At 43.2% G+C, this 27703-nt stretch overlaps 1 protein-coding gene and 1 long non-coding RNA gene across 2 annotated transcripts in view; both read left to right on the top strand.

Moving 5' to 3' along the window:
- LOC126020055 (uncharacterized) overlaps window positions 1-27703 on the top strand; it is a 1004964-nt gene that overhangs the window by 198192 nt on the left and 779069 nt on the right. The gene's annotated exons all lie outside the window — the stretch shown is intronic.
- OSBPL3 (oxysterol binding protein like 3) overlaps window positions 1-27703 on the top strand; it is a 210965-nt gene that overhangs the window by 182783 nt on the left and 479 nt on the right. The window contains exons 17-22 of the mRNA XM_049781437.1: window positions 4471-4534; window positions 8535-8613; window positions 11740-11884; window positions 15313-15457; window positions 21280-21406; window positions 22990-23112. Of these exons, the coding sequence (XP_049637394.1) occupies window positions 4471-4534; window positions 8535-8613; window positions 11740-11884; window positions 15313-15457; window positions 21280-21406; window positions 22990-23112 (683 nt within the window). The remainder of the gene's footprint in view (window positions 1-4470; window positions 4535-8534; window positions 8614-11739; window positions 11885-15312; window positions 15458-21279; window positions 21407-22989; window positions 23113-27703) is intronic.

Raw genomic sequence — 27703 nt, 5'->3', positions numbered from 1 at the left:
AGATGAAATAAAGACTGCTGCTTTAGCAAGTTTAACCATATCTTTATTTGCAAATGTCATTGCTTGTCTAAAAAGACTCTCAAATGCATGATCATCTAAAAGACAAAAAAAAAAAAAAATTGAAATGATTCCTGTGGTCAGAAATCAGAGGATGCATTTGTGGTTCAAATTTTCTTTATAGATATGATCTTACATAGACATGATCATATTAGGATTGCAGGAGACTGGTGCTTTTCACATTTGAACAGGATATCCTTTGATGTTCAGGATACTTGCCGTCCCCACCTGTTGTGACAGGTGAGATGAGAATGAGTCAAGGTGAGGAAACCAAGGCAGAAGGCACTGGTGTTTCCAATCCCTGTCAACTGTGTTCCCTTCCAGCAACCTCTCTTCCTTCACCTTTGTTTTTTGTTTGTTTGTTTATTTTTTAGTCTCTCCTGTGGGTTTACTTACTGAATACAGCTGCAGGAGAAATTGGCTTCTGATGTAAAAATAGTCTTTTTGTGTACTTCAAGATGATGGGCTTTGGCCTGTCATCGTCACTTATGCCTTTTATCCTCCAAACCACATAGGGCTTTGTTCCAAACCACTGTAAACCACCAGGGAGTAGCCATTGTGAAGTAGAGAGACACCACAAAACCTCTCCTCAGATGTTTTTCACTTAGGAGGTTCTACCTTCTCAGGGATGGAATTTCCTCTGTGCTCAGAAATTTGATTCAGCCTGAGCTTTCTAAATCAAGCCAGAAGGGGAAAACGAAGGAAGAAAAGACTTCCTGTCACTCCTCAGGGACTGGCCCTCCTGCGGGATTAGCCCTTGCCTGACTCCAAGGATAGTTGATAAACTGGATTGGAGCCTCACAGACTGCCTGGGTCAGAACACTCATTTTAGTAAAGATTTGCTTCTCCTTTTGATCCTTGGGGAAAGATTTTGTGTCTTAAGGATATGTGATTAAGCTATTATCTGTAAGTGGTATTTCCTAATTACCTGGAAGTTGACAGTCAGAGGCTGTTGACATTATTTTAACCACTTAACCACCTGGCCACATTGTGTAGCAGTTGTGTGAGAAAAACTGAATGGAATTACTGAAAGTCACTAAAATGGAAGAGATTCAATGGAAATCTGTTTTCATTTGTTCTACTGGCTCACTCTGCACCATGAGTCATGGAAGCACTTCCAATGTGTGTTCCTGGACAAACTCATGAATGCTACTCCCATGTCTTCTCTGCTTAGACACATCACCCCCAAACAATCCTCTCATCTGCAAGTAGACAGAGTTCTTACTAATTTAAAGTGGCTTCTTATTTAAAGACATCACCGGAGTGGAGATTCAAGCTATTGGAATGAAGCCAGCAATTAGTCAGCTATAAAACCATGATAATGTTTCTTTTATACAACGTGCATTCAAAAGAAAATAAGCAATGTTTAGGTCAAGGTGGAAAATGTTGGGTCTTATATATACATATATTACAACAGTTTTGTTTATTTGGCGCTCAGAGGTTACTTCTAGCTCTGCACTTGGGAATTACTCATGGTGGTCCTAGGGGACCACATGGAATATGGGGGATTGAAGCTGGGTCAACCACATACAAAGCTATGCCCTACCTGCTGAACAATCTCCCTAGTCCCATAAGAATTCTTTTGTTTGTTTGTTGGCCATACCCAGTGATGCTCAGGGGTTACTGCTGACTATGTGCTCAGAAATCGCTCTTGGCTTGGGGATATATGGGACATCAGGAGATCCAGCCGTGGTCCGTCCTAGGTTAGCGGCGTGCAAGGCAAATACCCCATCGCTTGCGCCACCACTCTAACCCCCCATAAGAATTCTTTTACTTTTTTTTAAAATAGGCTTCATCCAGCTGTGCTCAGTGCTTACTTCTGTCTCTGCAACTCAGAGTTTACTTCAGGCAGGCTCAGGAAACCATAGGGGGGTGCCAGATAGAAAACCTGATTTGATTGCATGAAAGATAAGCACTGGCCCCAAGATTTCTTAACTAAGAGGGATACTCATTGACTTGGAGCTTATAGAAAGGTACTAAGTACTTGCTTAGTAAAATTTACACCTATTGATTTCCTGAGCATTGGGGAATTCTTGCAAGTCAGAAGTTATGTTATGTTTTTTCAGGTCAGGGGTGTAGCACAGTGGTAGAATGCTTTCTTTGTATATGTGAAGCTTTCAGTTCAATTCAAGATAGGAAGAAAGGAAGAGCAAGAGGGGAGGGGGGAAGAAATGGCTTTTGTTCTATTGCTATGAAAGGAGTGCTGGAAAGTATACAAAAGCTAACAGATAGTATATGCCCTGGGTTGGGTCAGTTTAGACCAGTGCTTCTCAATTATTTTCTTTCATGCCCCCCTAGGAAGAAGGAAACATTTTTCGCGCCCACCATGCGACTGTAAATAGTATCTTTATTAAAAAAAAAACTTTAACCTGCAAAACAAAAATATATAAAAATAATTTGAGCTGATTTTTTAATCAGAGGTGATGTCTGAATTAATGGCTACAATGAGCACGTTTTGCAATGCATAGCTTTTCCAAGCGGGGTTTGAAGCAGGACACAGCAACTCTCAGCTCCAGAGACATACAGAGACATAAACACGGGGCTTAGCTTGTTATAAGAGTGTTTGCTGAGGTCAAACAAGCCCCCCTTTACGGAGCCTCGCATTCCCCTTAGGGGGCGCGCCTTACTATTTGAGAAGCAAAGAACTCAAATTTGAAATCTATTGTCTTTCGATGCCTGAGTAAAGATGTAATGAGATAAGAAACTCAGACCGATCTCACAACCAACAAAATCAGTTTAGATTGTGCTCATTATTCTCCAGTAGATGAGAGAGAAAGAGAGAGATTAATAAGGATTAAATGATTAGTCACAAGCTCCTCCTTTTCCTAGATGTTCAAATCAATCTAAACCTTAAAATAATCTTTTCTAGTTGGCTGGCAGCCATTGCCCCTCTGATGTAGCACTAATGAAAACGTAGAGAACAGATGTTAGAGCAGATGCATTTTGATGCCAAGGGATCTTTAGACCTCCTTTTATAAAGAAATAAGTGAAAATCAAAGAGATTTGCAAAGGTCAAGCTCAAAGATTCTTACTCTAAATAGACATGTGGTGAAACCTTAATGGTTTGAGGATGGTTAAGAGCCTGACTTTGAGGACCTCCATGAAAAACAACTGAAAAATAACCGAAGGTTGGAAATCAGGAACTTCCCTTAAAATGATACCTGGGTCATTAATTAGTTATATGGCATTAAATAGACACTTTGCTGGGCAGAAACTTTATCATTGATAAAAGGAGGGCATAAGAGACTGAGAGACTGTGGTTGCATTTAGTGGAAATAATATTCATGGAAAAGACCTAAATTCTAGTCCCAGCCTCTCCCGACTAGCTCTGACCCTGTTATATTTGCAGTGATTTACAGACGAGATCACTGAGGAGGTGATGTTACAGCAGTGTGTTCAAGGTCATTAGGTGGTAATGGCATTGCTTGGGAACCAGGGCTTGTATATATATCTGTGAGATCCCAAGAGCTCTCTTTCCCTTATTCCCTGGCTCTGCATAGCACAAGGTAACTGCTTTAGAAACATTTCCTGAATGTTTCTGACCTGTTGTCAGGAAATATATCAAAGAAATCAAGGCAGCCATTTAATTTCCCTGAAAGCTTGAACTGTTAACTGTTTTAAAATAATATGTGCCAAAATAAATCATTCTTTATGGTTGTTTTAGGTAGGGGAGAAATAATAAAATAATTGTTATTTGGGCCGGGCGGTGGCGCTAGAGGTAAGGTGCCTGCCTTGCCTGCACTAGCCTTGGATGGACTGCGGTTCGATCCCCCAGCGTCCCATATGGTCCCCCAAGCCAGGAACAACTTCTGAGCGCATAGCCAGGAGTAACCCCTGAGCGTTATCGGGTGTGGCCCAAAAACCAAAAAAAAAAAATTGTTATTTGAACATCAAGTTTTATTCATTCGTGGAACTCCTTTGAGCCCATCTGAATCTGTTGTGAATTGATTTATTAATCTCACAATAACTTTTAAATGGTTTGGGTTGCCTTTTTATAAAATGTGTCTATACTTTTTGATCTCCTAGGGCTTTTATAGTTCATATGAACACTATAATTGCCCTATTTTGGAGCATTTAAAATATGACTCACGCTACATTTTATTTTTCTTACAAACCACAAGTGAGTGGGATTACCCTGTATCTATTCCTCTCTCTTTGACTCATTTCACTCAACATAATATACTACATATCCATCCTCCGACCCTTTTGATTCTCCCCAACGACCGATTTGAACTAGGCAGATCTTAACGTGTCAGGAATGCCCTCTCCAGGACATATTTGTTGCAGGAAACTGCAGTTTTCATTCAGCAAAATATCATACAGTTGGTGTTACACCTGAGCACAAGAGAGAAAGAATATTAACCCACAGAAGTTTGTTACTTTTGTTTGATGTTTTGCTTTTGTTTCCATCAGGTCAGTCACCATCCACCTATCTCTGCTTGTCATGCTGAGTCTGGAAATTTTGTTTTCTGGCAAGGTAATGTACAAATTAATATATTTGAGCGCCATCATTTTTGGAGAATATTATAGATATATGCTCATTATTAGCTACTTTACAGTTTATTAAAATCAAAAGAGGGTGCTGAATTTGGGAATGTGGACCATTGAGGTTCTTTCCTCTTTCTCTGATGAATACTTGTCTATTTGGTATTTGCCTATTGATTTTGTCTATTTCATAAAGATTAGGAATATAATTTAATCATTCCTGTATAAAAATAGCCACTCCATTTATGTTTGGCACCATCATTTTTCCTGCAATCTTTTTCTCTTACTAGAAATTTCTCCTAAATTTAAAGAAAGGCTAAGTATTCCGTTAGTTATTATAATATGGATGGCAAAGGAACTTTCTTGTTTAAAATTTAAATTTTATTCTCTAAATAAGCATTTTACATTGCTGACTTTTTTTTTAATCATTGCAATTGTTGTTCCTATATTCAGTCTTGGATGTGGGGAAAGAAGGGTTTCTTTGAAGAAATAAGGCTGAATATATTTTTTAAGTGCATTTATTAATTTTGTTCAAAAGCTAATGTACTACCAAAAAGAATTGCTGAGAATCCTGGTATTTAAAGCAGTGACTACATGTGAATTTTAAATATGTTTCTTCTAATAGGGATGTCACCTGATAGTTCACATATATGTAAAAGTGTAAAGACAAGAAAGAGTATATTGTAAAAACTTTGAAATAAAATCTCTTTGACCCTCCTTCACCTGTGTCTTTAGCTGCTTAGCCGCTCAGCCACTAACCATATTACAGGAGCAAAGTAAAAAGTCCAAGGACGGCAATAGCTCAAAGGGCTGAAGCCTGTGTGTATACACACACACATACATATATATACACACACATATATATACATATATACATATACATACATACACGTATGTATGTATATGTATATTTCTATATATGTTTCAAAAGTTCCAAAAGCCCCTCAAGCTCCATCATAAGCAACTCCCACAGTCCACATGAAGAATCCCTGAGAACCAGGTTGTGATTTCAAAGCAAAACAAAGTAAAACAACAATATAAGTTTAAAGTATCCTGGCTGAAGATGTAGCTCAATGGTAAAGCACTAGTCTTGCCTATGTAAAGCCCCAATATGTAGCCACTGGTGGATGGATGGATGGATGGATAGATGGATGGATGGATAGATTAAAATGAAGTTATCAGGATCATGTTTTCTTTTTGCATCTTGGCAAACTAAAGTTTAAATTTGAAGCTAAACTTTAAAACTGAATTTCTGGGGCCGGCATGGTGGCGCTAGAGGTAAGGTGTCTGCCTTGCCAGTACTTGCCTACGACAGATTGTGGTTCGATCCCCCGGCATCCCATATGGTCCCCCAAGAAGGAGTGACTTCTGAGTGCATAGCCAGGAGTAACCCCTGAGCATCACTGGGTGTGGCCCAAAACCAAAAAAAAAAAAAAAAAAACTGAATTTCTTTGAAAATAATTTTTATAAGGTCTCAAATGCTCTGACTGCTAAGGGTCATTGTCCCTGTAAGCACTTTATTATTACTTTTTGTTATGTATTGTGCTACGGGAAGGAATTCCCACAAGCTCCTTAATTATAGTTTTCTCCTCAACTCCCTTTGCTTTTGCCTCTTCGATCCATTCCTTTCCAATCTCTCTTGTTTTCATAAGCCCTACACCCAAATTTTCTCTTTTAAAAAAAAAATCTAATCTGGGCCAAAGCCATAGTACTGTGTGTAAGACTCTTTTCTTATCTGAGTTAGACCCCTAGCATCCCATATTGGTTCCCTGAGCAGGCCAACAAATGGTTCTTGAGTGCAGAGACAGGAATAATTCCTGAGCACTACTGAGTGTGGCCCAAAATAAGTAAATAAATAATCCAATCTGACAGACCTTTTAATTAGATCCTGGATGATTAGCTCAGCTAGTTATAGTATGGTGCTAATAAAACTAGCCTCAGTATTTTTTCTGTTCATTACATCTATTCTTTGCTTCCCTATTCCCCTTTTTTCTGTCTTTTGCATTAGTTTATAAATCATGAGTACTATTTATAATCCTATAGTAAAGGAGTTTGTCGACCTATTACTGTATTCATTGGCTTCATCTTCTAGTTGTTCTAGGATTCATATTATCTACCTTGACCTTATCATCATCTCTCTTCAAGTAATAAATATAGCACTTTTTTCTTTTTATAAGAAGAATCTTACCAAAGTTGGGCTGCAGAGAGAACTGAAAGGGCTGAGTGCAGACTGTGTACAGGAGACCCAGGTTCAGTCCCCAGCACTTCGTGGTCCCCTGAGCACTGCCAAGAGCAACCCCAATCACAGAGCCAAGAGTAGCTCCTGACCATTAAATTCCCACTTGATATCTACCCCGAATGGAAGTATACTTCCATTTCCTCTCTCCTAATCATTTTGCTTTTATGAATATATATTTTATTTTTATTTTGGGTTTTGGGCTACATCTGGCAGTGCTCAAGGGTTACTCCTGGTTCTGCTCAGAAATCACTCCTGGCAGGTTTGGAGGACTATATGGGATATCAGGGATCGAATCTCTGTCAGTCATGTGCAAAACAAGTGCCCTACCTACTGTGCTATCTGTCCAGCGCCAGAAGATTGTAGATTTTCTTTATTTTATATATCCTAGAGGACATTGCTACCAGTGTTTGCTTTGAATTGCCAGTTTTTGTTTGTTTGTTTTTTTGTTTTTTAGTTTTTTGAGCCACACCCGTTTGATGCTCAGGGGTTACTCCTGGCTAAGTGCTCATAAATTGCCCCTGGCTTGGGGGGACTGTATGGGACACCGGGGGATCGAACCACGGTCCTTCCTTGGCTAGCGCTTGCAAGGCAGACACCTTACCTCTAGTGCCACCTCACCGGCCCCGAATTGCCAGTTATTTTCATAACAATTATCATTTATAGACCATGCAATCCACTGTAATGTGCGATTCTGCAATTTGCAATATAATTGCAGAGGTGTACAATCATCACCATAATTAATTTTAGTACTTTGATCTCAATTTATTCACTAAAGAAACCCCTTTAGTCACACAGCTCCATCGCCCTCCACAATTTCCCTCGGCTTGCTGTTTCTCTAGATTTGTCTGGCCTGCATATTTCCTGTAAATGGGACCATGCAGCATGTGGCTTCAGGCTTTCTGGTTCCAAAGCCCCCTCTCTCCTGGTCTTCACTGGTCCTTGCTTTTACCTTGACCCTTATGGCAGCTGAAAGGATCACTTCTGCAAATTTCTTACCAATGGTGCCATGTTAATAGTCTATTATACCCTCTCTGTTGGTACCATTGTTTATGCAAGTTAGAAAGTCATGAAATCATCCACAAATAACCCCCCCCCCTTTTATAAACTGCATCTAATTTCTCATCTTGCTGGTTCCTGTTCCTTGTTCATTCCTCCTCTGTGCGGGAGGCTGAGTCTAACTGCATCATTTCTGTCTCACAAACACCTTCTCTCAAGGCCCACACAAACCAGACTTCCTAGCTAGACTTGGCCTGCACACCGTTGTTTGCACTCAGTCTGCAGGTCTGCCTTCCTGCTTTTCTCACTAAACAGAATGAGCCAGACCAACCTTTATCTCCTGCTGATGGAACAAATATGTCTTCTTTTTATTCTCTCAGATTGGGGCTCCCTGCCTACAGAACATGTGTTCCATTTTCAGTGTTCCCTTAAGCAAGCCTTTTCTCATGCCTCACACAGATTGGTGATTCCTCTCTGCTTCTTGTCACTTTATAGCATAATCTCCTGTCTTTCAATTCCTTGGTTTCCATATTGTTTGTTGCTCTAAGACAGTCCAACGGAGTTTTGTCTTGTAACTTTTGTTTGCCTGATTTGCTTCCCAGGTGCTCCGTTTTACTTAAGTTGAATGAAAAGTTAACCTTGTACAATAGTTAATTTTATTCTGAAGACATTTCTAATAAGTGAGAGAACATTTACTCAGCCTAAGGACTCTGAATCTACTACTCTAACTAACTATGTATTGACTGTTTTGTTTCAGATGTGAGATGGAAAAACAAATTCTGGGGCAAATCCATGGAAATTGTTCCCATAGGCACAACTCATGTGACTCTTCCAGCGTAAGTGCTTCTGCAGCCAGAAACTTGGTACAGTTCCAGCCCAAGAGAACCTTGGGATCAGACTGTCTGTCCACTGCTCCCACAGAAGGAAGCAATTTTCTTTTAATGTCTCAGACAGTAGGTTCCATTGTTCTTCATTTCAATATCGCATGTTCTTCCTCTCTAATGGAAATGCTTCCTGGATACCAAATTCCCTGAAGAAAAGCTTTTTTGTAAACTTTATCTCTACTTCCCAACAAAATGAAGAGTCACCGCCCCCCCCCCCAGGGTTAACTTGCTTTTCTTTCAAAGTTTCTTTTCAAAAGGAGTTTGATTTGGGGGCTGGAAGGTATTATTATATTTACCTATAAAGCAGTGTGGTTATGAGTGTGGCCTCTGGGCTACAGAACTTACTATTTCACTCTTGCCACTTAGAAATGACAAATACCAGAACCAGAGAGATAGCACAATGGGTAAAGTGACTATCTTGCAGGCAGCTGATCCCAGTTCCATTCCAGCAGAGCTCCGATTCAGGAGTTATTCCCTGAATGCAGAGCCAAGAATAAGACCTGAGAACCACAGGGTGTGGCCCCAAAATAAAATAAAAGAGAAAATGCAAATACCTCAGGTCCTAAGAGAGAGTATATCACATGCCATATACGTAGCCACCTGGACTTGATCTTCAGCACCACATATGGTCCCCAAATCAGAAATAATTCCTGAGCACAGAGCTAGTAGTAAGCCCTGAGCACAACCAGGTGTGGCCCCACACAGGGGAGAAAGGTGGAAAAAAAGAAAAACAGGTTGCAAATGCTCAACCCAGTTGCTGATCATCAGTTCCTTTATGTGTGAAACAGGGATAAGAAACCATAGTTTTACAGGTGTGAAGAGGAAATGGATTTTATTTCTAGATAGAACACTTAAAATAGTATTTGGGCAGGGGTCAGAAAGATAGCACAACGAGGCCAGCACTGGTACCGATCAGTTCGATTCCCAGCATCCCATATGGTCCCCCGAACCTGTCAGGAGCGATTTCTGAGCGCAGAGCCAGGAGTAAACTTCTGAGCCCCTCCAGGTGTGGCCAATACCCCCCCCCCCACCAATCATAGTATTTGACCAAATACATGTCCTTGAATGTTTTCTCTTTCACCCATTATCCAAATAATCACTGTTTCATTCTCCAAGTGCTTGAATCCTTTGTCACTGTAAAATATCTTAATAGTATGGACCTTAAGGCTCATAGTAGTATGCTGTTATCCGTAAATATACACACACGTATTTGTGTACAGATGTGTACCTATATATCCATATATGCGTGGGGGGCAGAGCACATTGTGAGGGGAAAAGACAGATGTTGCTTCCCCACTGACACATTTTTGCCTAGTTCTGCCAGGGCACGCAGGCACCTGGAACTTGACTTGTTTCTGGAGCTTGCAGGCTTCGAGCGCCCCCAGCTGGGCGAGTGGGGGAGTGAAGGTTCTTCTGCCCCCATGGAGCTTTCCCGCAGGAAATAATTAGAGGTCCATGATGTGATGTAGGCGCCGTCTGTTGGGATGTGGCCATAACTCTGTGGCTCCTGTGGCTGGATACCCCTTCCTCACAGGCCGCCCAGGCAGGCACGAACCCTGCAAACCATTCTTTCCCCCCTGATGTCAGCTCCGTGAACCCCACTTTAGACAGCAGCGTCCCCCTCTGCGGAAGCCTCCTTGAGCTTGCATTCTCACCTCCACTGCATTCTTATAACCCCCTAAACTGGCCTTGGCACAGAGAGGCCGCATCTGTCTGGTCAGGGTTCTCTTAAGACATACTGTGTGATAAAGTGTAGACTCTTGTATTAAATTCAGAGTGAAGACAAGACTTAAAGTGATAAGGATTGGAGCCCATAATGTAAAAAAGAAGGGGGGGGCTGGAGTGATAGCACAGTGGATAGGGCATTTGTCTTGCAAGTTTGATCCTCAGCATCCCATGTGGTCCTCCAAACCTGTCATGAATAATTTCTGAGCTCAGAGCCAGGAGTAACTCCTGAGCACTGCTGGATGCCCCCCAAGCCCCCAAAATAAAATAAAATAAAAATAGTGACTCCAATACTTCCAAGTAAGTAGGGGCAGATGACTGTATATGGCCCAGTTAATGCTGCTTTCTGAGGAAAAGCACAGGAAGAGACTTCATTTTTGTTCTTGCAGAAATAACTGCACTTTGCTATTTCATAAGAGAATTCCAGAATCAAGAAACTGAAAAGCCTCTAGCTTTTTGCTTAACCTTTATTACACAACATGAAGAAACTTTATTTTTGTATTTGGGCAACAACCAGCTGTGCATAGGGGTAACTCCTGGCTCTGTGCATAGTAATTACTCCTGGCAAGCCCAGAGGACCACATGGGATGCTGGGAATTTAACCCAGGTAGGCTGCATGCAAGGCAAATGCCCTACCCACTGTGTTATCACTCTGAACCCTATTTCTTTACTTTTATGACTATGTTGGTATCTTAGAGCTCAAACTCAATAACTCATGCATGCAAGATGTCCTTTACCACCTGAGTTTAAAATGAGGTTTTTTAAATTATTTATTTTGGGGATGAGCCATACCCAATTGTGCTCAGGGCTTAGTTCTAGATCTCTGCTCAGGGATCAGTCCTGGTGGGTTTGGGGTTTGGTCCTGGAGTTCAAACAGGAATGGGCTGCTTGTAAGACAAGGCCTTGTCTGCTGGACTATCTTTCCAATTCTGGCTTTTTGCTTGTTTGTTTTTTGCAGGGTTTTTGGGAGGTAGGGCTACACACTTCTGTGCTCAGGGCTTACTCCTTACTCTTCACTCTGCAATTACTCCTGGTAATGTTCAGGAGACCATATAGGATCCCAGGGATTGAACCCAGGTTGGCTGCATACAAAGCAAACACCCTACACTCTACTATAACTCTGGCACCCAGGGAAGTTTTTTTTAAATGCCAATCAAATATCAAATATGATATCTTTCTTAAGAACATTCCCTAACAAACTCATCTGAATACTAAGATAAGTAGGTAGGTATGGAGAGAGAGAAAGTATATAATATATACATATATGCATATATAAGTGCTTGCTTTGGTTGCCCTGAGTCCCCCTGAGTATGACCCATTCTCTCTCGCGTGCGCGCTCTTCCTCTACTGTAGGTTTGGAGATCACTTTGAATGGAACAAAGTAACTTCTTGCATCCATAACATACTAAGTGGTCAGCGGTGGATCGAGCACTATGGAGAGATCATCATCAAGAATCTGAATGACGACTCCTGCCATTGCAAAGTGAACTTTATAAAGGTAACTGTGGGCCCGTGACAATACCTGGGAGAGGCAGAGGTTGGCATTGGGGCACATGGTTTCAGGAATCTTTCACCTTCACCTTCATCAGACTGCAGCACTGGGGCTCCCTGTCCCAACATCTTTTTCTGGTCTAGGGCCACACATCTCTGGCCTCCCTTCCTCACTCCACTCCCCAAAGGTAGTGGCCGAGGACCCTCTCAAAAGCGCAGGTTGTTTTGCTCCAACCTGTGCAAGCCTGGGAGACTGTGCTCAGTGGTGTGACCAGAGACATGGGATAGTTCTCTTCTGACTTTTATGTGAGGAACTGAGAGCTGTGACAAAAACAAAAACTAAGATGGTGACTGCAGGCAGGGAGGAAGAAGACAGCTGTTGCTTAGCACAGAACTGTTGTTTATAGAAATGAAAAAGCTCCCAATATGTGTAAAGTTACATGCATTGTGGAAATACTTATGTGCCCTGCAGCCACTTTGAAATGCTTAAAACAAAGACATTTCTGGTACTTTTGTCTGACCACCATTAATCACTGAATCAAATCAAAATTTGGGAAGGGCCACCTAGCAGTGCATGGTGTCTGTTTGTGGCTATGTACTCAGGGTTGTCACCAGCTGTCTTCAAAAGACCATGTGTTTCAGAGATCAAGCCCAGCCCTTTTGAATGTCCTGCTAGTGCCCAGCTTGGTGGGCACTCTTAGACTCCTCAACACATTGGACCAGAATTCTGGGACAAGTTCTGTCTTTCTCCGAGCAAAGCTGGCATCCTTTCAACAACCCACAAAGTGCTGACCAGGTCTGAGCAAAAGCTCAAAGCCCATTGCTCATGCCGGGCATGCATAAGGCCCTTGTTTCAATTCCTCAGGACTACGTGACTTCCCAAACACTGTTGGGTATCACCCTGGTGACCCCCTTCCACTGCTGAAGAACCCCAGTCTCATCAGCCACAACTTAGCTGGTCTTCTGTTTGTATTCCCCTCTGGCTGGCTGGCTGGCTTGTCTTCTCTTTGCCTACTGGTGGCACCTGCTCACTGCTGTCATCTGAAATGGTACTTCTTAGAGGTCCCTGTACATCACAGAGTCCTTGATATTAATGGTGTAGCATGGCCTTCCTAGCTGCCTTCATTCCAGCATATCATGCTTTCTGTTACTCCTTGAAGTTTCTTCAGCCCTGAAAAATCCATGCACTTAAAATGATCATGGACCGTCACCATCCTCCAGGAATCACTGTGTTAATTAAGATCAAAGTCTGAATGGAGAGATGAGATGCTAATTAGGGAATTCCCTGCAGCCTGTTTCTGCATTGCCTATAGCAGGGAAATATGGAGAGGTGAACTTCTGAGACCTAATCACAATCATATATGTAATCAAGATGTTTAAATAAAGAAAAAAAAAAGAAATCCAGTGGAGCTATAGATTGATAAAGCTGGCAGTGATTTGGGGATAAAATAAAAATCTCACCCTGCCTTGAGAGCTGTGTCTAAGCAGTCTACAAAAAGAGGCAAAAAGCAGGTACCAGGGAGAGTTCAAGTGATCTGGAGTTTGTCTGAACCTTATTACTGCTTTCTCCTTATGCCAGTGTCCCCCAGTGTGGCCATCATGACCGCTAAGAACTGTGGGGTGTGGCCCCACTACACCCAAACACACACACACAAAGACGCACATGCTGCACTACCTCTCTGGCTGTACTTCCTGGGTTTTCAACCTGCCTATAAATTTCTACTTCTTATCTAATGAGAAACACTTAGTTCTCTGCATTTGTCCCAGGAAAATTGGGAAGATCAGCTCCTATTTCTACCTCTCCCCTGGCTCTCACCCACGTGTGGCCAGAGGAGCTGTGGCTAGGAGGAATGAGATGGAAACACAGGCGGTGCCTCAGATCCTGGAGATGTCCTCCTGGCTGTGGAGATGCACTGCCCCCCCCCCACACACACACACATCTCCCTATCCCAGTGACAACACTGTGCTGCTTCACTAATCTCCAAGGGAAAAGCCAATGCCTGTGGTGATGTTACTGTTCCTTGCATTTGCATATGATGACAGCAGTCAGTTTTAAACCTCTGGTCCTGCCCAGAGATGCCATGGTACTTGACTCTTCCTCTCATTTTTTAAAAAAAATTTTTATTTTATGTTTTGTTTGTTTTTGGTTTTTGGGTCACACCCGGCAGTGCTAAGGGGCTACTCCTGGCTCTACGTTCAGAAATCACTCCTGGCAGGCTCAGAGGGCCATATGGGATGCCAGGACTTGAACCATCATCCTTCTGCATGCAAGACAAATGCCTTACCTCCATGCTATCTCTCAGGTCCCTCTTCCTCTCATTTTTATGGCTCACTTGACTTGACGTGAATCCTCACCACCAGGATGGACCCCAAAGGACCACTAAACTTAGTTGGCTTCCAAATACAGATTCTATTTCCCTGAAAATAGTCCTGGATTTTTTGATGGATGGACTAATGCCCTGTATTCTTTCTTAGAGATTTTTCTTCTAAGGAGTGAGGTGATTTGGGCTATTTACTGCGGGTGGGAATTAACATCAGGGACTAGCAGCTCCCTCTGCTGGCCACAGGCTGCTACTGTTCAAAACCCCTAAGATGATGAGCTCATCTCGAAACACATCAATCCAAAATGATTATGAGATCTGTCAGGAAGGAGAAATCCAAAGAAACCAAAAACTGATTGGTTTATGAAAAGGCCACCTTTAGAGAAAATAAGAATTACATTTTTTTCTTTTTGTTTGGGGGCTACACCTGGTGATACTCAGGTTACTCTTGACTCTGCAGTCAGAAATTACTCCTAGCAGTACTTGGGGGGACTCAATGCTCGGAATCAAACCAAAGTCAGCCATGTGCAAGACAAGCCCCTTACCTGCTGTACTATAACGTCAGTCCCAAATATTTCTTTGAAAAATATCAAAGAATATATTTCATTCATGGCTTAAAGAATTTGCATGTGGGAACCCTGAGTTTGATCTCAGGCACTGAACAGTCCCTTGAGCACTACCCTGAGTGACCCCAAGCACCTAACTATCACCTGAGTACTGCCAAGTGTGGTCCCTAAACCAAAGACAAGCAAAACTGCAGCAATGTTAGAGCCTCAGTGACAGTGAGCAGATGCTGTTTCTGAAGGGGCGTATTCAGGTCACCTACACTCTTTGGCCCGTGGAGAACTGAGCCTTTTCTTTCTGCATTGCACATAACACCTGTAAAAGAAAAACAACAACAAATTTCCACAAATGCTGTTACTGAGTTCCAGGGTGTAAATAGAGAGTTGGCAATGAAGTTTTGCTTGTCCTTTTTATAATAATCAGAACAGAACTAGCATGCTGGATGCCAAGTCGAGTTCTTGGTGCCTCCCTTCCCTCTTTCTCTCTCCTCCGGTGAGCTGTAACAAATGAAACCCCGATACTGAATGGAGACCTGCCACTTGACTCCTAGGCTAAGTACTGGAGCACTAACGCCCGAGAAATCGAAGGCACCGTGTATGACAGGAGTGGGAAAGCAGTACGCCGGCTCTTTGGGAAATGGCACGAAAGCATATATTGTGGCAGCTCATCGTCTGCTGTTTGCATCTGGAGAGCAAGTGAGTGTCTGGGTATGCCCCAGAGATAGTGAGTGGGTGGGGTTGGTGGCCTGGGCCTCGGGCCTCAGTGTTCCTCTTTGCGGGATCCCCATCTTTGTCTGCTTTGAACTCTGTGTCAGATGCGGGTCCTTCTTTCATTCTCCCCTTTATTGCTCAAACTCATCCCCGTACATTGCGAGATGTGCCCAGAATTATTTCTGGCTCTGCACTCAGGAAACCACTCCTGGTGGTACTGGGGGCACCACATAGGATGCAGGGATCAATCTTGAGTTGGTTGCATGCAAGGCAAATGCCTTAATCATTATACAAACGCTCTGGCCACTTGGCTTATATTTTAAGATTTCATCTTGTGACTGTGCATACATGTTGGGAGGTCATTCTTGGCTTCCTTCCCTCCACTTTGTCATTGCTGATGATGAGGCACACATCATATCATCACTGTTATACCAAGGGTCCCAAATAGAGCTGCAGAGGTGTGTATGTGGGCTGTATAGGGAAATGCCTCTGCCTCATACTTGCGGGGTGCTTTTGCTGCTACCGCATCCACAGGTCCTATCCTGGATCCGTGGCCCTAAAACACAGCCATTGCTAATCCACATCATGCCAGGAGGAACTTTCCCAGAGAAAAGTGAAGTCACCAGAGACCCAGAGAGATAGTACAGCTGCCAGGACACTTGCCTTGTATGTAGCCAACCATGTGCAAGTTTGATCCCCAACACTACATCTGGTCCCCCAAGCACTTCCAGGCATGATCCCTGTGCACAGAGCCAAGAGTAATCTCTAAATATCACTAGGTATGGCAGAAAAAGAATATGAGGAAGAAGAGGAAGAAGAAAAAGAACTACCAATTTTATTCTGAGTTCCATAAGAGAAAGACTTGACAATGATCTAGAGAAAACGATTAAAAATAACATTCTGTTAAGTTGTTACATGTTATCTTGCTTAAAGTTTTGTTCATTCATTAATTTGTTCACTCATCAATTAATTATTTTTTGGGTTTAGGGCCACATCTGGTGATGCTTAGGGATTACTTTTGGTGCTGTGCTCAGGGAATCACTCCTGACAGGCTCTAGGGACCATATGAGTTACTGGGGCTGCACTCAAGTTGTCTGTATGAAAGACAAATGTTCGGGCCCGGAGAGATAGCACAGCGGCGTTTGCCTTGCAAGCAGCCGATCCAGGACCAAAGGTGGTTGGTTCGAATCCCGGTGTCCCATATGGTCCCCTGTGCCTGCCAGGAGCTATTTCTGAGCAGACAGCCAGGAGTAACCCCTGAGCACCGACGGGTATGGCCCCAAAAAAACAAAAAAACAAAACAAAACAAAAAAGACAAATGTTCTACCTCTGAGGTTTCCTATAATACCAGAAAGATTTTCAGCTCCTAAAATAGCTATAAGGAGGAGGATTCATCATACTTTCATCATATAACCCCCCAAATACTTTGAAATTCAATTTACCTTCTGATTTGATAAGTATGTTTCTAAGGTATATTCGTAGACATCTTGTATTCTCATCCTTAGGAGACGGATGAAAACAAAACAAGAAAACTACGATCACAGTGACTGAAAATGTGAGGTGGTAGTCCCAGGGTGGTCCCATACACAGCTTTGCTAGGTCAGCACAGAGCCCTGTGGACATGCTACCACTCCAATATGGAGGCTGTTCTCTCTCACAAAGGCCAAAAGATTGTGCAAAGATTCAGTGAACACATACCTGTGTAACATCATACCAAGCAGAGAAGAAAGGACCAAAGAACCTACTTGTGTTGTGACTCTTCTCTCAAGAGGGAAATATTACCCCTATTTCCCCAGAAAATATATCTTTACATTTTGTCAGCTTGAAAGCAATCCAGATCCACTGCCAAGTCAGTCCAGGGAATCCTCGATACAGAGGTTGCCATGAAGCCAGAGAAATTGGTGGTGGCCCCTTAGCGTAGAGGTTCTGAGGAGACTCAGAAGATACTCATGAAGATACTCATGTGATAGTATGATACCAAAAGTGGGAACAGGGTCAGAGAGATAGCATGGAGGTAGGGCGTTTGCCTTGCATACCGAAGGACAGTGATTCAAATCTCAGCATCCCATAGGGTCCCCTGAGCCTGCCAGGAGCGATTTCTGAGCATAGAGCCAGAAGTAACCCCTGAGCACTGCCGGTGTGACCCAAAAACCAAGTGGGAAAAAGTGGGAACAATCATTTGTAAAATGGTATACCTTCAGGAAAGAACTCTTCAGCCTTAGCAGTGCGAGACCTTGGTTCTAGTCAAGAACAACTGTCTTCCTGCTGGTGGCTGTGAATTTGTGGTGGATTTCTTTTTTTGTTTGTTTTGTTTTGTTTTGGGCCACACCCAGTGATGTTCAGGGATTACCCCTGGCTATGCACTCAGAAATAGCTCCTGACTTGGGGGCCATATGGGATGCCAGGGGATCGAACCGCAGTCTGTCCTAGGTTAGCACGTGCAAGGCAAATGTGCCACTGATTGCGCCCTGTGGTGGATTTCTGAAGAACTAGGAAGAGGCTTTGTAAGCACAAAGAATGAGACAAAACAGACCTTTGAAGCTCTGAAAAACAAGTCTGCTGAAAAAATTTTCTTTTCAGGGAAACAATTGTTTTTTTGGAAACTATCATTTACATGCCATGGTTACAATAGTGTTAAGTTCCCTCACCCCACCACACCTACATGTCCATGACTCTACACCTGTCCTTAGGTCATTTCTAGTTCTTTTTCCTTTCCCATTGGAGTTTTGTAAACCAAGGTCAAGGATTTGTCATTTGATAGTGTCAGTTCTCTTGTTTTTGTTTCTGTACCAAAGGTGTGTGAGACTGCCCAGTGTTTGTTCTTCTCCTTTCTAATTTATTTTGTCTAACATAATGCCTTGCATTTCCAAGTTGCAGCCAACTGTGAGATTTTATCTTTGCTTAAGTTGCATGGTATGTCATGATTTCTTGATCCATTCAATTGGCATTGAACACTTGGGTTGTTTCTGTATTCCTGGTTATTTCCTTAGCTCTGTAATGAATATAAGTGTGTATATTTCTTTGTTCATTATTTTCTATTGGGGGTTGGTGCCATAAAGTAGAATCTCTAGTCTTACTTTTTTTGAGCCACATCCAGCTGTGCTCAGGCATTATTCCTGGTTCTGAACTTGGAAATAACTCCTAATGGGCTCTGGGAACATATGGGATGCTGAGGATCAAACCCAGATCAGCCATGTGCAAAGCACACATCCTACTTGCTGCCCTATCATTCTGGCCCCTCTAGTCTTTTTTTTTTAAGACGTTCTATCTAGCCTTACTTTTCTGAGCAATCTCCACGCTTTTCCACAGAGGCTTTCAGTATTTCATCAATGGTGAACAATGATTCTGTTTACATTGCTACCAACACCAATTGTTCTCAGCCTTTTTTGATATTTACAATTCTTATTGGTGTATGATGATATTTCATTGTCAATTTTATTTTTCTGATAAGAAGTAACTATAAACTAATTACATTTCTTTCTTGCTTGCTTGCTCCACACTTAGCAGTATTCAGGGCTTACTCCGATTCTGTGCTCAGGGATCATTCCCAGTAGGACTCAGTGATGCCAGGGATTAAATCTAGATTGCCCTATGCAAAGCAGGCTCCCTCCCCACTTTACTATCTCTCCATCCCCTGAATATTTCTTTCATATGCCTTCTGGCCATCTATATTTCTTCCTGAGAGAAGTGTCTGTCATCTCTCCTCATTTTTGATCACTTCACGCTAAGGTCTTGTGAATCTAGATTAAACTTACCTGATATGTAAATTTTAGCTGGAGTTCAAGTTAGGGCAGTCACCTTGCATTAGTCTTACTTAGTTGCTATAACAAATAAAATGTATACCAGGGTTGCAGAAACAGACATTAGCTTTTTAACATTTAATCAAAGATTAAAATGCAGATAGTTGGGAGAGGCCTGTCCTCTTGGCTTGCTTAGTGGTATCAGGTAAGAGCCCTACTCTTTCCTCATTTAACCATAGCTTCTTCCTTTGAGGGCCCAGTTCTAAGTATAGTCATTGAATAGGATTTGGGGGAGGACACAACAGAAGACCTACGGAGGAAATAGTTTTACATTCCCTAATGTTCTCATGGATCATCCAAATCTCTCCTCACCTACAAAACACATTCATTTAATTGCAACAGCCCCCAGACCTGAACCCTTTCCAGCATCACCTCCTCAGTGCAAAGTCGTATCTAAATAGCATCTCATTCAACCTGGCTGAGACTGGAGCTGTGAATCTTTGCTTTCCTGCTGCGACTCTCTAAGCCAAAATGTGTTCCCAGCAGGCGGTGAAGGGACTTTCAGAGACTAGAGATTCCCACTCCACAATGCAGAAATTGCAAAGAGGGAAAAGGTGATGGGGTACCAGGGAAATCCAAGGTCTGGTAACAAAAGTGTCATGAAACTGTAAGATGAGCAATAATTCTCTTTGGCTTTAGACCCACCTTCTGGGTCCTCTCAGGCCATAACCCTGCCTACGAGCCCAAGGCTCTGGGTGGTGGCAGGTTGACACCACCACAAATGGGAACCAGACCCAAAGCCATCTTTTGAAAGATGGAAGCAGCCTATTGGGGTTAGGGGTGTTTGATGAGCTTAGAGGGCTTCCTGGGGTGCCAGGAATAGATCCTGGTCTGCAACAAGCAAGGCAATTTCCTTACCTACTATATTATCACTCAGGCCCTCTTCCCTTCTCTTGAAACTAAATCCCATGGTCCCTTCCTGCAGAATCCAAGTCCCAAAAACCTTCCCACTTCTGCCCTGTTTCCTCTGTCCCCCCCAGTCCAGCTGGAGCATTTCTACTCCTCCGATCTCATCTCTGTTCCTTGATTCTGCTGTGATGCATTAATGTTGGTTTGGTTTGGACTTGGGGACTATCCCTATCTGTGCTCGAAGGCTCCTTCTGTCTCAGTGCCTGGCAATCACTCTCTGTGGCACTCAGGAGGCTCTGCGGTGGCAGGGATCCAACCTGGGCCTCCTGCAGGCAAAGCATGTGCTCAGCCCTTTGAGTCATCTCCACAGCCCTGTTGCGGTGCGTCTTTTTCTTTCCCATTTTGGGGCCACACCCTAGTTATTTCTGGCTCTACACTCAGAAATCACTCCTGGCAGTGCTCAAGGGACCATATGGGGTGCCAGGGATTGAACTCGGGTTGGCTGCATGCAAGGTAAGTTTCCCCTCTGTATCACCATTCCAGCTCATTGTGATGATTTTAAATTGAAATGTATGAGACTTGGGACCAGTTCAGTGCTGGGGCTTAAGTGCTAAAGCATGTACTCTGCATCAATTGCACAGTGAGATTCACACCCTTCTTTCCCTGAAGCACTACAAGTGTAGTGGGGAGAGACTTGGAGAGACAAGTGTTGTTATTTCCTACTCAGTGTAGATTTCAACACTCATCTAGGTACTACACAGAGTCAGGAGAATTCAGCTCATAAGTGAAAAATTAAATTTTTAGAGCAAGAGACTTGTCAGAAATTGAGTTCAGGGTTTGTTTTTTTTTTTTTTTTTTTTTTAACGGTAATAAAAGTTATGTTTCTCACTTAAATAAGAGCTTGATGCCTTTTGGACATTTGCTACACGACAACACGAGGAAGCCTTATCCCTGAAGCTAGAAGGAAACATGTAGAGAAGAAAATTCACAATTGTGTAGACAGACACAGCCACTTTTTGTTTGCCAGGATATTTCAATCGAAATGCTCGTTTAGAGCTGAGAGTGAATAAATGGTTGCTAGTCGAGATGAAAAAGGGGAAGGAATTAAATTGTAAGTGAAGTGCTCTAGCTAGAGCCAATGATTTCTTTTTCTTTTAGATCCGATGCCAAAGGGCTACGAGCAATATTATGGCTTCACGCAGTTTGCACTTGAATTAAATGAAATAGATCCTTTGTCAAAGTCTTTATTACCACCGACTGACACTCGATTTCGGCCAGACCAAAGGTAAGGATCCTTCTTTAAAGATCCTTCTCTCCAGAGAATGTAAAACTTTGGACCCAAAAATACTTGTTTTAGCAATTTTCAGGTGAACAGAGGTAGTGATGAGATGAAGTCTTGGGGCTAGAGGTCTTGCCCTGGGGTTTATAGCTGTCAAACCCTGGAAGAGGCCAAACTAGCTTAGATCGCTGTGGAATGGCTCAATCATCAGGAGATCCCTGACTCTCCTATCTTTTCCCTTTCCCTTTGTAGTTGTTGCTGTCATCCCCCCGGGATTGCACATTTGAAGGCCTGGGAACTCACAGAAGTCTGATGTGTCCCTGGTATGAGGTCAAGTCTCAGCCTCAAGCATGCATGACAGGACCACACCTTGGGCCTACCTAGTCTGGTCCCATTTCTAGTGAAACTTAGAAAAACAGATATTGATGAGAAAAAGCCTCCAGATCTTCTCCACTCCTCAAATTTTTTATTATTAGGCATGGGGGGGGGGAGGGAGTGATACATTTGACCAAAAAAAAAAATTAAAGAAAGAAAGAAAAGATCAGGACTAGAGATATAGCTCAATAGGCCAAATGCATGCTCTGAGTTTGATCCCCAGTGCCGAATGATTCCTCAAGCATAGACAGGAGGAATACTTGAACAGGATCAGAAGTTGATCTCCAGCACTACCAGATTTGACCCTCAAACCAATAGTAACTATAATTTTTTAAATATTTTCTTTTTTTTTCTCTTGGCTTAATCTTTAAAAAAAATATTTTATTATGGGGCTGGAGTGGTGGCACAGCACTAGAGCTTTTGTCTTACAAGCGGCTGACCTAGGACTGACCGGGATTTGATCCCTGGCATCCCATATGGTCCCCCAAGCCAGGAGCAATTTTGAGTGCATAGCCAGGAGTAACCCCTGAGCCTCACCTGGTGTGGTAAAAAAACAAAAAAAATTTTATTGAATTACCATGGTATACCAAGTTAAACCATTTTTGATGGTTGAGTTTCAGACATACAGTGTTCCGATATCCATTCCTTCACTAGTGTTCATTTCCTGCTACCAATTTCCCCAGTTTCTCTCCCATTTCCCACCCCCACCCCTCACCCCCCCCCCCCCCCCCCCCCGCTCCCCAGCCTGCCTTAATGGCAGATACTTTTCTTCTTTCTCTCAGAACAAAGCTAAGGTGTGGCTTGGTGGTAGAGTGTATGCCTTACCCAGGTGAGATCCCCAGCATCACATGAAACAAAACAAACAAGAACAAGCATCCTTTTTAACAGATATATAAAATATATTTAAAATATGAATATATATGTGTATATATTTAGAGTCAAAACACATATGAAAAGGAGGCCCAAGAGATAGCATAGTGGAGGGTATTTGTCTTTGCGCAGCTGACTGGGTTCAATCTCCGTCATCCCATGTGGTCCCCCGGGCACGCCAGGAGTGATTCCTAAGTGCAGAGCCAAAATTAAGCCCTAAGCACTGCTAGGTGAGGGTCTCAAACCAATAAATAAATATTCTGTCATGGACACATGCAAGCCCAGCGGTCCTTGCCAGGTTGTCTTATAATGTGTCTTTCTCGATTGTGCCCATGACATGCCAGGTTCCTGGAAGAAGGGAACATAGAAGAAGCAGAAGTGCAGAAGCAGAGGATTGAGCAGCTGCAGCGGGACCGGAGGCGGATCCTGGAGGAGAATAATGTGGAGCACAAACCCCGGTTCTTCAGGTTGGTGTGCAGAAAGGGCAGGTACCAGGGACACCCATGCTGCTGGTATAAAGAGAATGAACAGGAGAGCCACTCTGATCTTACCTGCTTCTGAGGGGAGCAGCTGCTTTGCGAGGCAACTCTGGCACAGATGAAGTCGGAGGAGCCCAGTAGCATGGTCTGTCCTGCTGCCTGCCAGCTGTCACCACTGCAGGCCATTCTGGCCAAATTCCCTCTTCATGTAGACTTGCCCCATCTTGCCCCATCCATAACTCACAGGATCTCAAAGGTCCCAATTCTCTGCCAAGCTCCTCCCAAGTTCCCCTGTGCCATCATCTCTGGAGGTAGACAGGGGAAAAGGTGGCAGCAGCCCACAAGTGAGCTAGTTTATGCCTACCTCTGTGTAGCCAGACTGACTGTGTCTAACCACTCCACTCATTGATGACTCCCCGAGCACAGCCAACCCCCTGCCTTTACATCTCAGGCAGCAGGCCCACTCAGGGTTGAAAGGTCTGGCAGTACATGGACACCACCTACAGGCTGTCCCTCTGCTTTCTTCTGTAGGAGGTGTGGCTCCCTTGTTCTTGCCCAGATGGCTGGCAGCCCTGACCCCTGCAACTTTGCAGAGGAGGAAGAGTTCTGTGCATGATTATGGGGGAGGCCAGAATGACTCCCTGAGCCTGGCTGATTCTGTCTGTGTTGAAGGGTGCACACACACATAAATAGGCTTTATACAGCATAGGCACCCACCTCATGACTCATGACTCATGGAAATTCCCAGGCTGTTTAAGTCTTGAACTGACAAAGTCTCAGTATACAGCACCTTGGAGATACTATGCATTTGGTAAAGTGAATATTAAGGGACAAACGCAGGTCAGGTCTTTTTCTGTTTTATCCCAGTACATCTGAATACTATATTGGCACTCTTTTATGTAGTCTATTAAGTGTGAATAGTATTATGTCTATAAGGAAAAAAAAGCAAAAACTGGGGCCGGAGAGATAGCAGGGATATAGTGCATTTGCATTGCATGTGGAAGGACGGTGGTTCGAATCCTGGCATCCCATATGGTACCCCGAGCCTGCCAGGAGCGATTTCTGAGCATAGAGCCAGGAGTAACCCTGAGTGGTACCAAAAACAAAACAAAACAAAACAAAAGCAAAAACTGGGCTGGATAGATAGTATGGATTGAGGCACTTGCCTTGCACATAGCAGATCCCAGTTCTATCCCTGGTACCCCATAGAATAACCAGGAGTGATCCCTGAGCACAGTCAGGTGTAGGCCCCAAACATCAACAATCAATTAAATAGAAATGGTTTGTCTTTAAAGAGGCCCAGAGAAAAGCCTCACATGGCTGGAGCACAGGTCTTGCATGCAGGAGACCTAGGTCCCATCCTTGGCACCCCATGGTCCCCAAGCACTGCCAGGTATTGTCTGGCCTCCCCCTTGTCCTACCCTCAGCTGCTGGGCTTGAGCATCAATATGTGACAGGGCTGAGCATAAACTCATTAGGGCCTGCAGCCAGGTTGAGCCTCTCTGGAATTGACTGTAGGGTTCCCAAGTAGTGTTTGGAAGTTCCCCACCCAATTCAATTAAAAGACAAAGACAAGAATGAGCATTCAAATCATTTTGATAGAAGCACAAAATAGACACATGGTTAGATTAATAAACTAGCCTGCTTTGCCAATCAAATTGATCATTTGATGCATCTAGACTTTTATTTTTTTAATTTTTTTTTTTTTTTTTTGGTTTTTGGGCCACACCCGGCGGTGCTCAGGGGTTACTCCTGGCTGTCTGCTCAGAAATAGCTCCTGGCAGGCACGGGGGACCATATGGGACACTGGGATTCGAACCAACCACCTTTGGTCCTGGATCGGCTGCTTGCAAGGCAAACGCCGCTGTGCTATCTCTCCGGGCCCTAATTTTTTATTTTTAATTATGAGAACAATGATGCAAAGAAAGATGACAAGGTAAAGTTACAGTAGAAGGACAATCACCCATAAACAGAGTTCTCAGAAGAAATCTCCTTGCTGACGGCTAAATTTTGAACTTACAGTCAAAGAACATTAAGAAAAATAAAACAGAACCCATGTACAATTATTTTGTCCACAAGTTCCCAGATTGTAGTAGTCTTAAGTAAAATCATTAAGAATCAGGGACCGGAGAGATAGCACAGCAGTAGGGCATTTGCCTTGCATGCGTTCAGCCCAGGAGAGACCTGGTTCAATTCCCAGCATTCCAAATAGTCCCCCAGCCTGTCAGGCGATTTATGAGTGCAGAACCAGGAGTAACCTCTGAGTGCCCCTGGATGTGGCCCAAAAACCAATAAATAAAAAGAATCAAGGGTGACCCACTGTGCTGAGAAGTGAATGAGGAGATAGTGCTGTGACTCAGCCCTGGAACATATACATGCCTTGCTCCTGCTGCTTGGGTTCTATCCCCTGTACCAGCAAAGAAAGAATGAGGCGAGATTTATCGACTTTAACTACTGTGCAGGCATCAAGAAGAGTGTTAAGCATAGGGACACAAGATAGGAAGTAAATTTACATTCAGAGGCAAAATTTCCCATGTTGTTGTTGCCACCATGGAAGAAAAACTCATGTCAGAAAAGAAAATATACTGACCTTAGCTACAGCAGGCAGCCTTGGCTTTTTTCCATTCCTAATGTAAAGTGATCAAAGTTGGCAGATGTGACAAAGTAAAAAGGAGAAAAGATGAGGAGTTCTGCAGAGACAGGACAAAGAGGGCTGTGAGGATTCAAGTGTTTATATTCATGTGAGGAACAACAGAACAAGAGCAAGAATTGCAAGCAGAATTACAGCTCAGGCAAAATCACGCCTCTTTGTTTTAGAGCAAATATCCAGTATGCAGATTGACTGAATTTAACATATCATTTTATCAAACAAGAAAAGTATGCTGAGCATTTGGACAGGTGGTATCCAGGGTAAAGGCACTTATTTTATATCCATTTAGATGTAAGATAAATTTTCCAGACCACATATGAGCACCTTCAGGGATCACTCCTGAACAACACAGAGCAGGAATAGCCCCAATCTCCAACACACACACACACACACACACACACACACACACACACACACACACACACACACACACACACAAAGTGTGCTCAAAATCCCTATTCCCAGGCAGAAGATGGATGGTCCAAAGGCTGAACACAAGCTTCCCAAGCACCACCAGGTTTTTTCCAGTGACCCTGAGCCCAGATCCTGGACCAAATCCCTACCTCCCAACATCATTCCTGGAGCTCCTAAAAATGTTCTTGAAAGTCTAGTATGCAGGTATTCTGCATTTTTCTTCTAAATAGGACTGGGGGGGGGGTGACTCAGCATTTGGCATTACATGGGTGAGCCTTTGGGTTCAATTCTTGTCCCAGCCAAAAATAACCAGACTTATGACAATAGCCATGAAAATTCTAGAACAGATGCTGTTAGCTCAAGTCCAATTGGTAGGAACATTTTTCTGTACTGTACTCATTGTTCACATCATAACTCATAATATGCCCCAAATAACTAGAGATAGATAGAAATGAAGACTTTCTAAGTAGGTCCTACTGGGGCACTTGTGGGTTCCTTCTTTACACTAGAATATCATGCTACTATTTGAGTGGTTGGCTTTTATTGTTATTTGTTTCTGTTTGGTGCTCAGGAGTTCCTGCTAGGCTTTGTGCTCAGGAAATACTCTTGGTGGGGCTCAGAGAACCATATATGGTACCAGAAATTGAATTTGGGTGGGCCATATGCATGACAGGCACCCAACCCACTGTGCTATCTCTCTGGCCCCTTGTGCTGCTATTTGAAAGGTGAAAATAAAGTAAGGAATGTCATTGTCAGCATCACCAAATCTTTCCTATAAAGGTGAATGGTAGGGGCTGGAGCAATGTATAGCAGGTAGGGCATTTGCTTTGCAAGTGGCCAAACCAGGTTTTATTCTCAGCATCACACACACACACACACACACACACACACACACACACACACACACACACAGAGTTTTCCAAGCCTGCCAGGAGTGATTTTATGAGCACAGGGCCAGGAGTGACCCCTGATCACTGGTGGATGTGGCTCCCCAAAAAAGATAAATGGTAATTATGCTTTCTATGGGATGCTCTGCATGAGAGCAGCTGTGGACATCTCTGAACAGATGTGAGACTGTTTCAGTCATAGTATGGCTGACATAGACAGAAGACTGGGTTGGGCCCTGAAGTTCTGAAGTTTGTTGATCTTCTTATGCTAATGGGAAATGACTTTCGATACAAAACCTTAAGGGCTTTGGGCACCAGAGAGATAGTACAGTGGATGGTAGGGTGTGTTCCCTGCATGCAGCCAACCTAAGTTCAATCCTCAGCATCCCATATGGTCCCCAATGACTGCTGGGAGTGACCTCTGACTGCAGAGCCAGGAAGAAGCTCTTCCCAAATAAACACAAACCAACAAATAAAACCTCCAGGGGTACAAGTGGCACTTCCACTCTATAAAATGTGAAAAAGTTGGAGTGAATATGTGTATGCCTTATAGAAAACAGACTCTTGGGGCCGGAGAGATAGCATAAAAGTAAGGCGTTTGCCTTTCATGCAGAAGGATGGTAGTTCA

The sequence above is a fragment of the Suncus etruscus genome, chromosome 10, assembly GCF_024139225.1.
Source record: "Suncus etruscus isolate mSunEtr1 chromosome 10, mSunEtr1.pri.cur, whole genome shotgun sequence".
Lineage (NCBI taxonomy): Eukaryota > Metazoa > Chordata > Mammalia > Eulipotyphla > Soricidae > Suncus > Suncus etruscus.
Note: the sequence above shows the minus strand (reverse complement) of the source record. Positions and strands in the feature narration are given on the sequence as shown.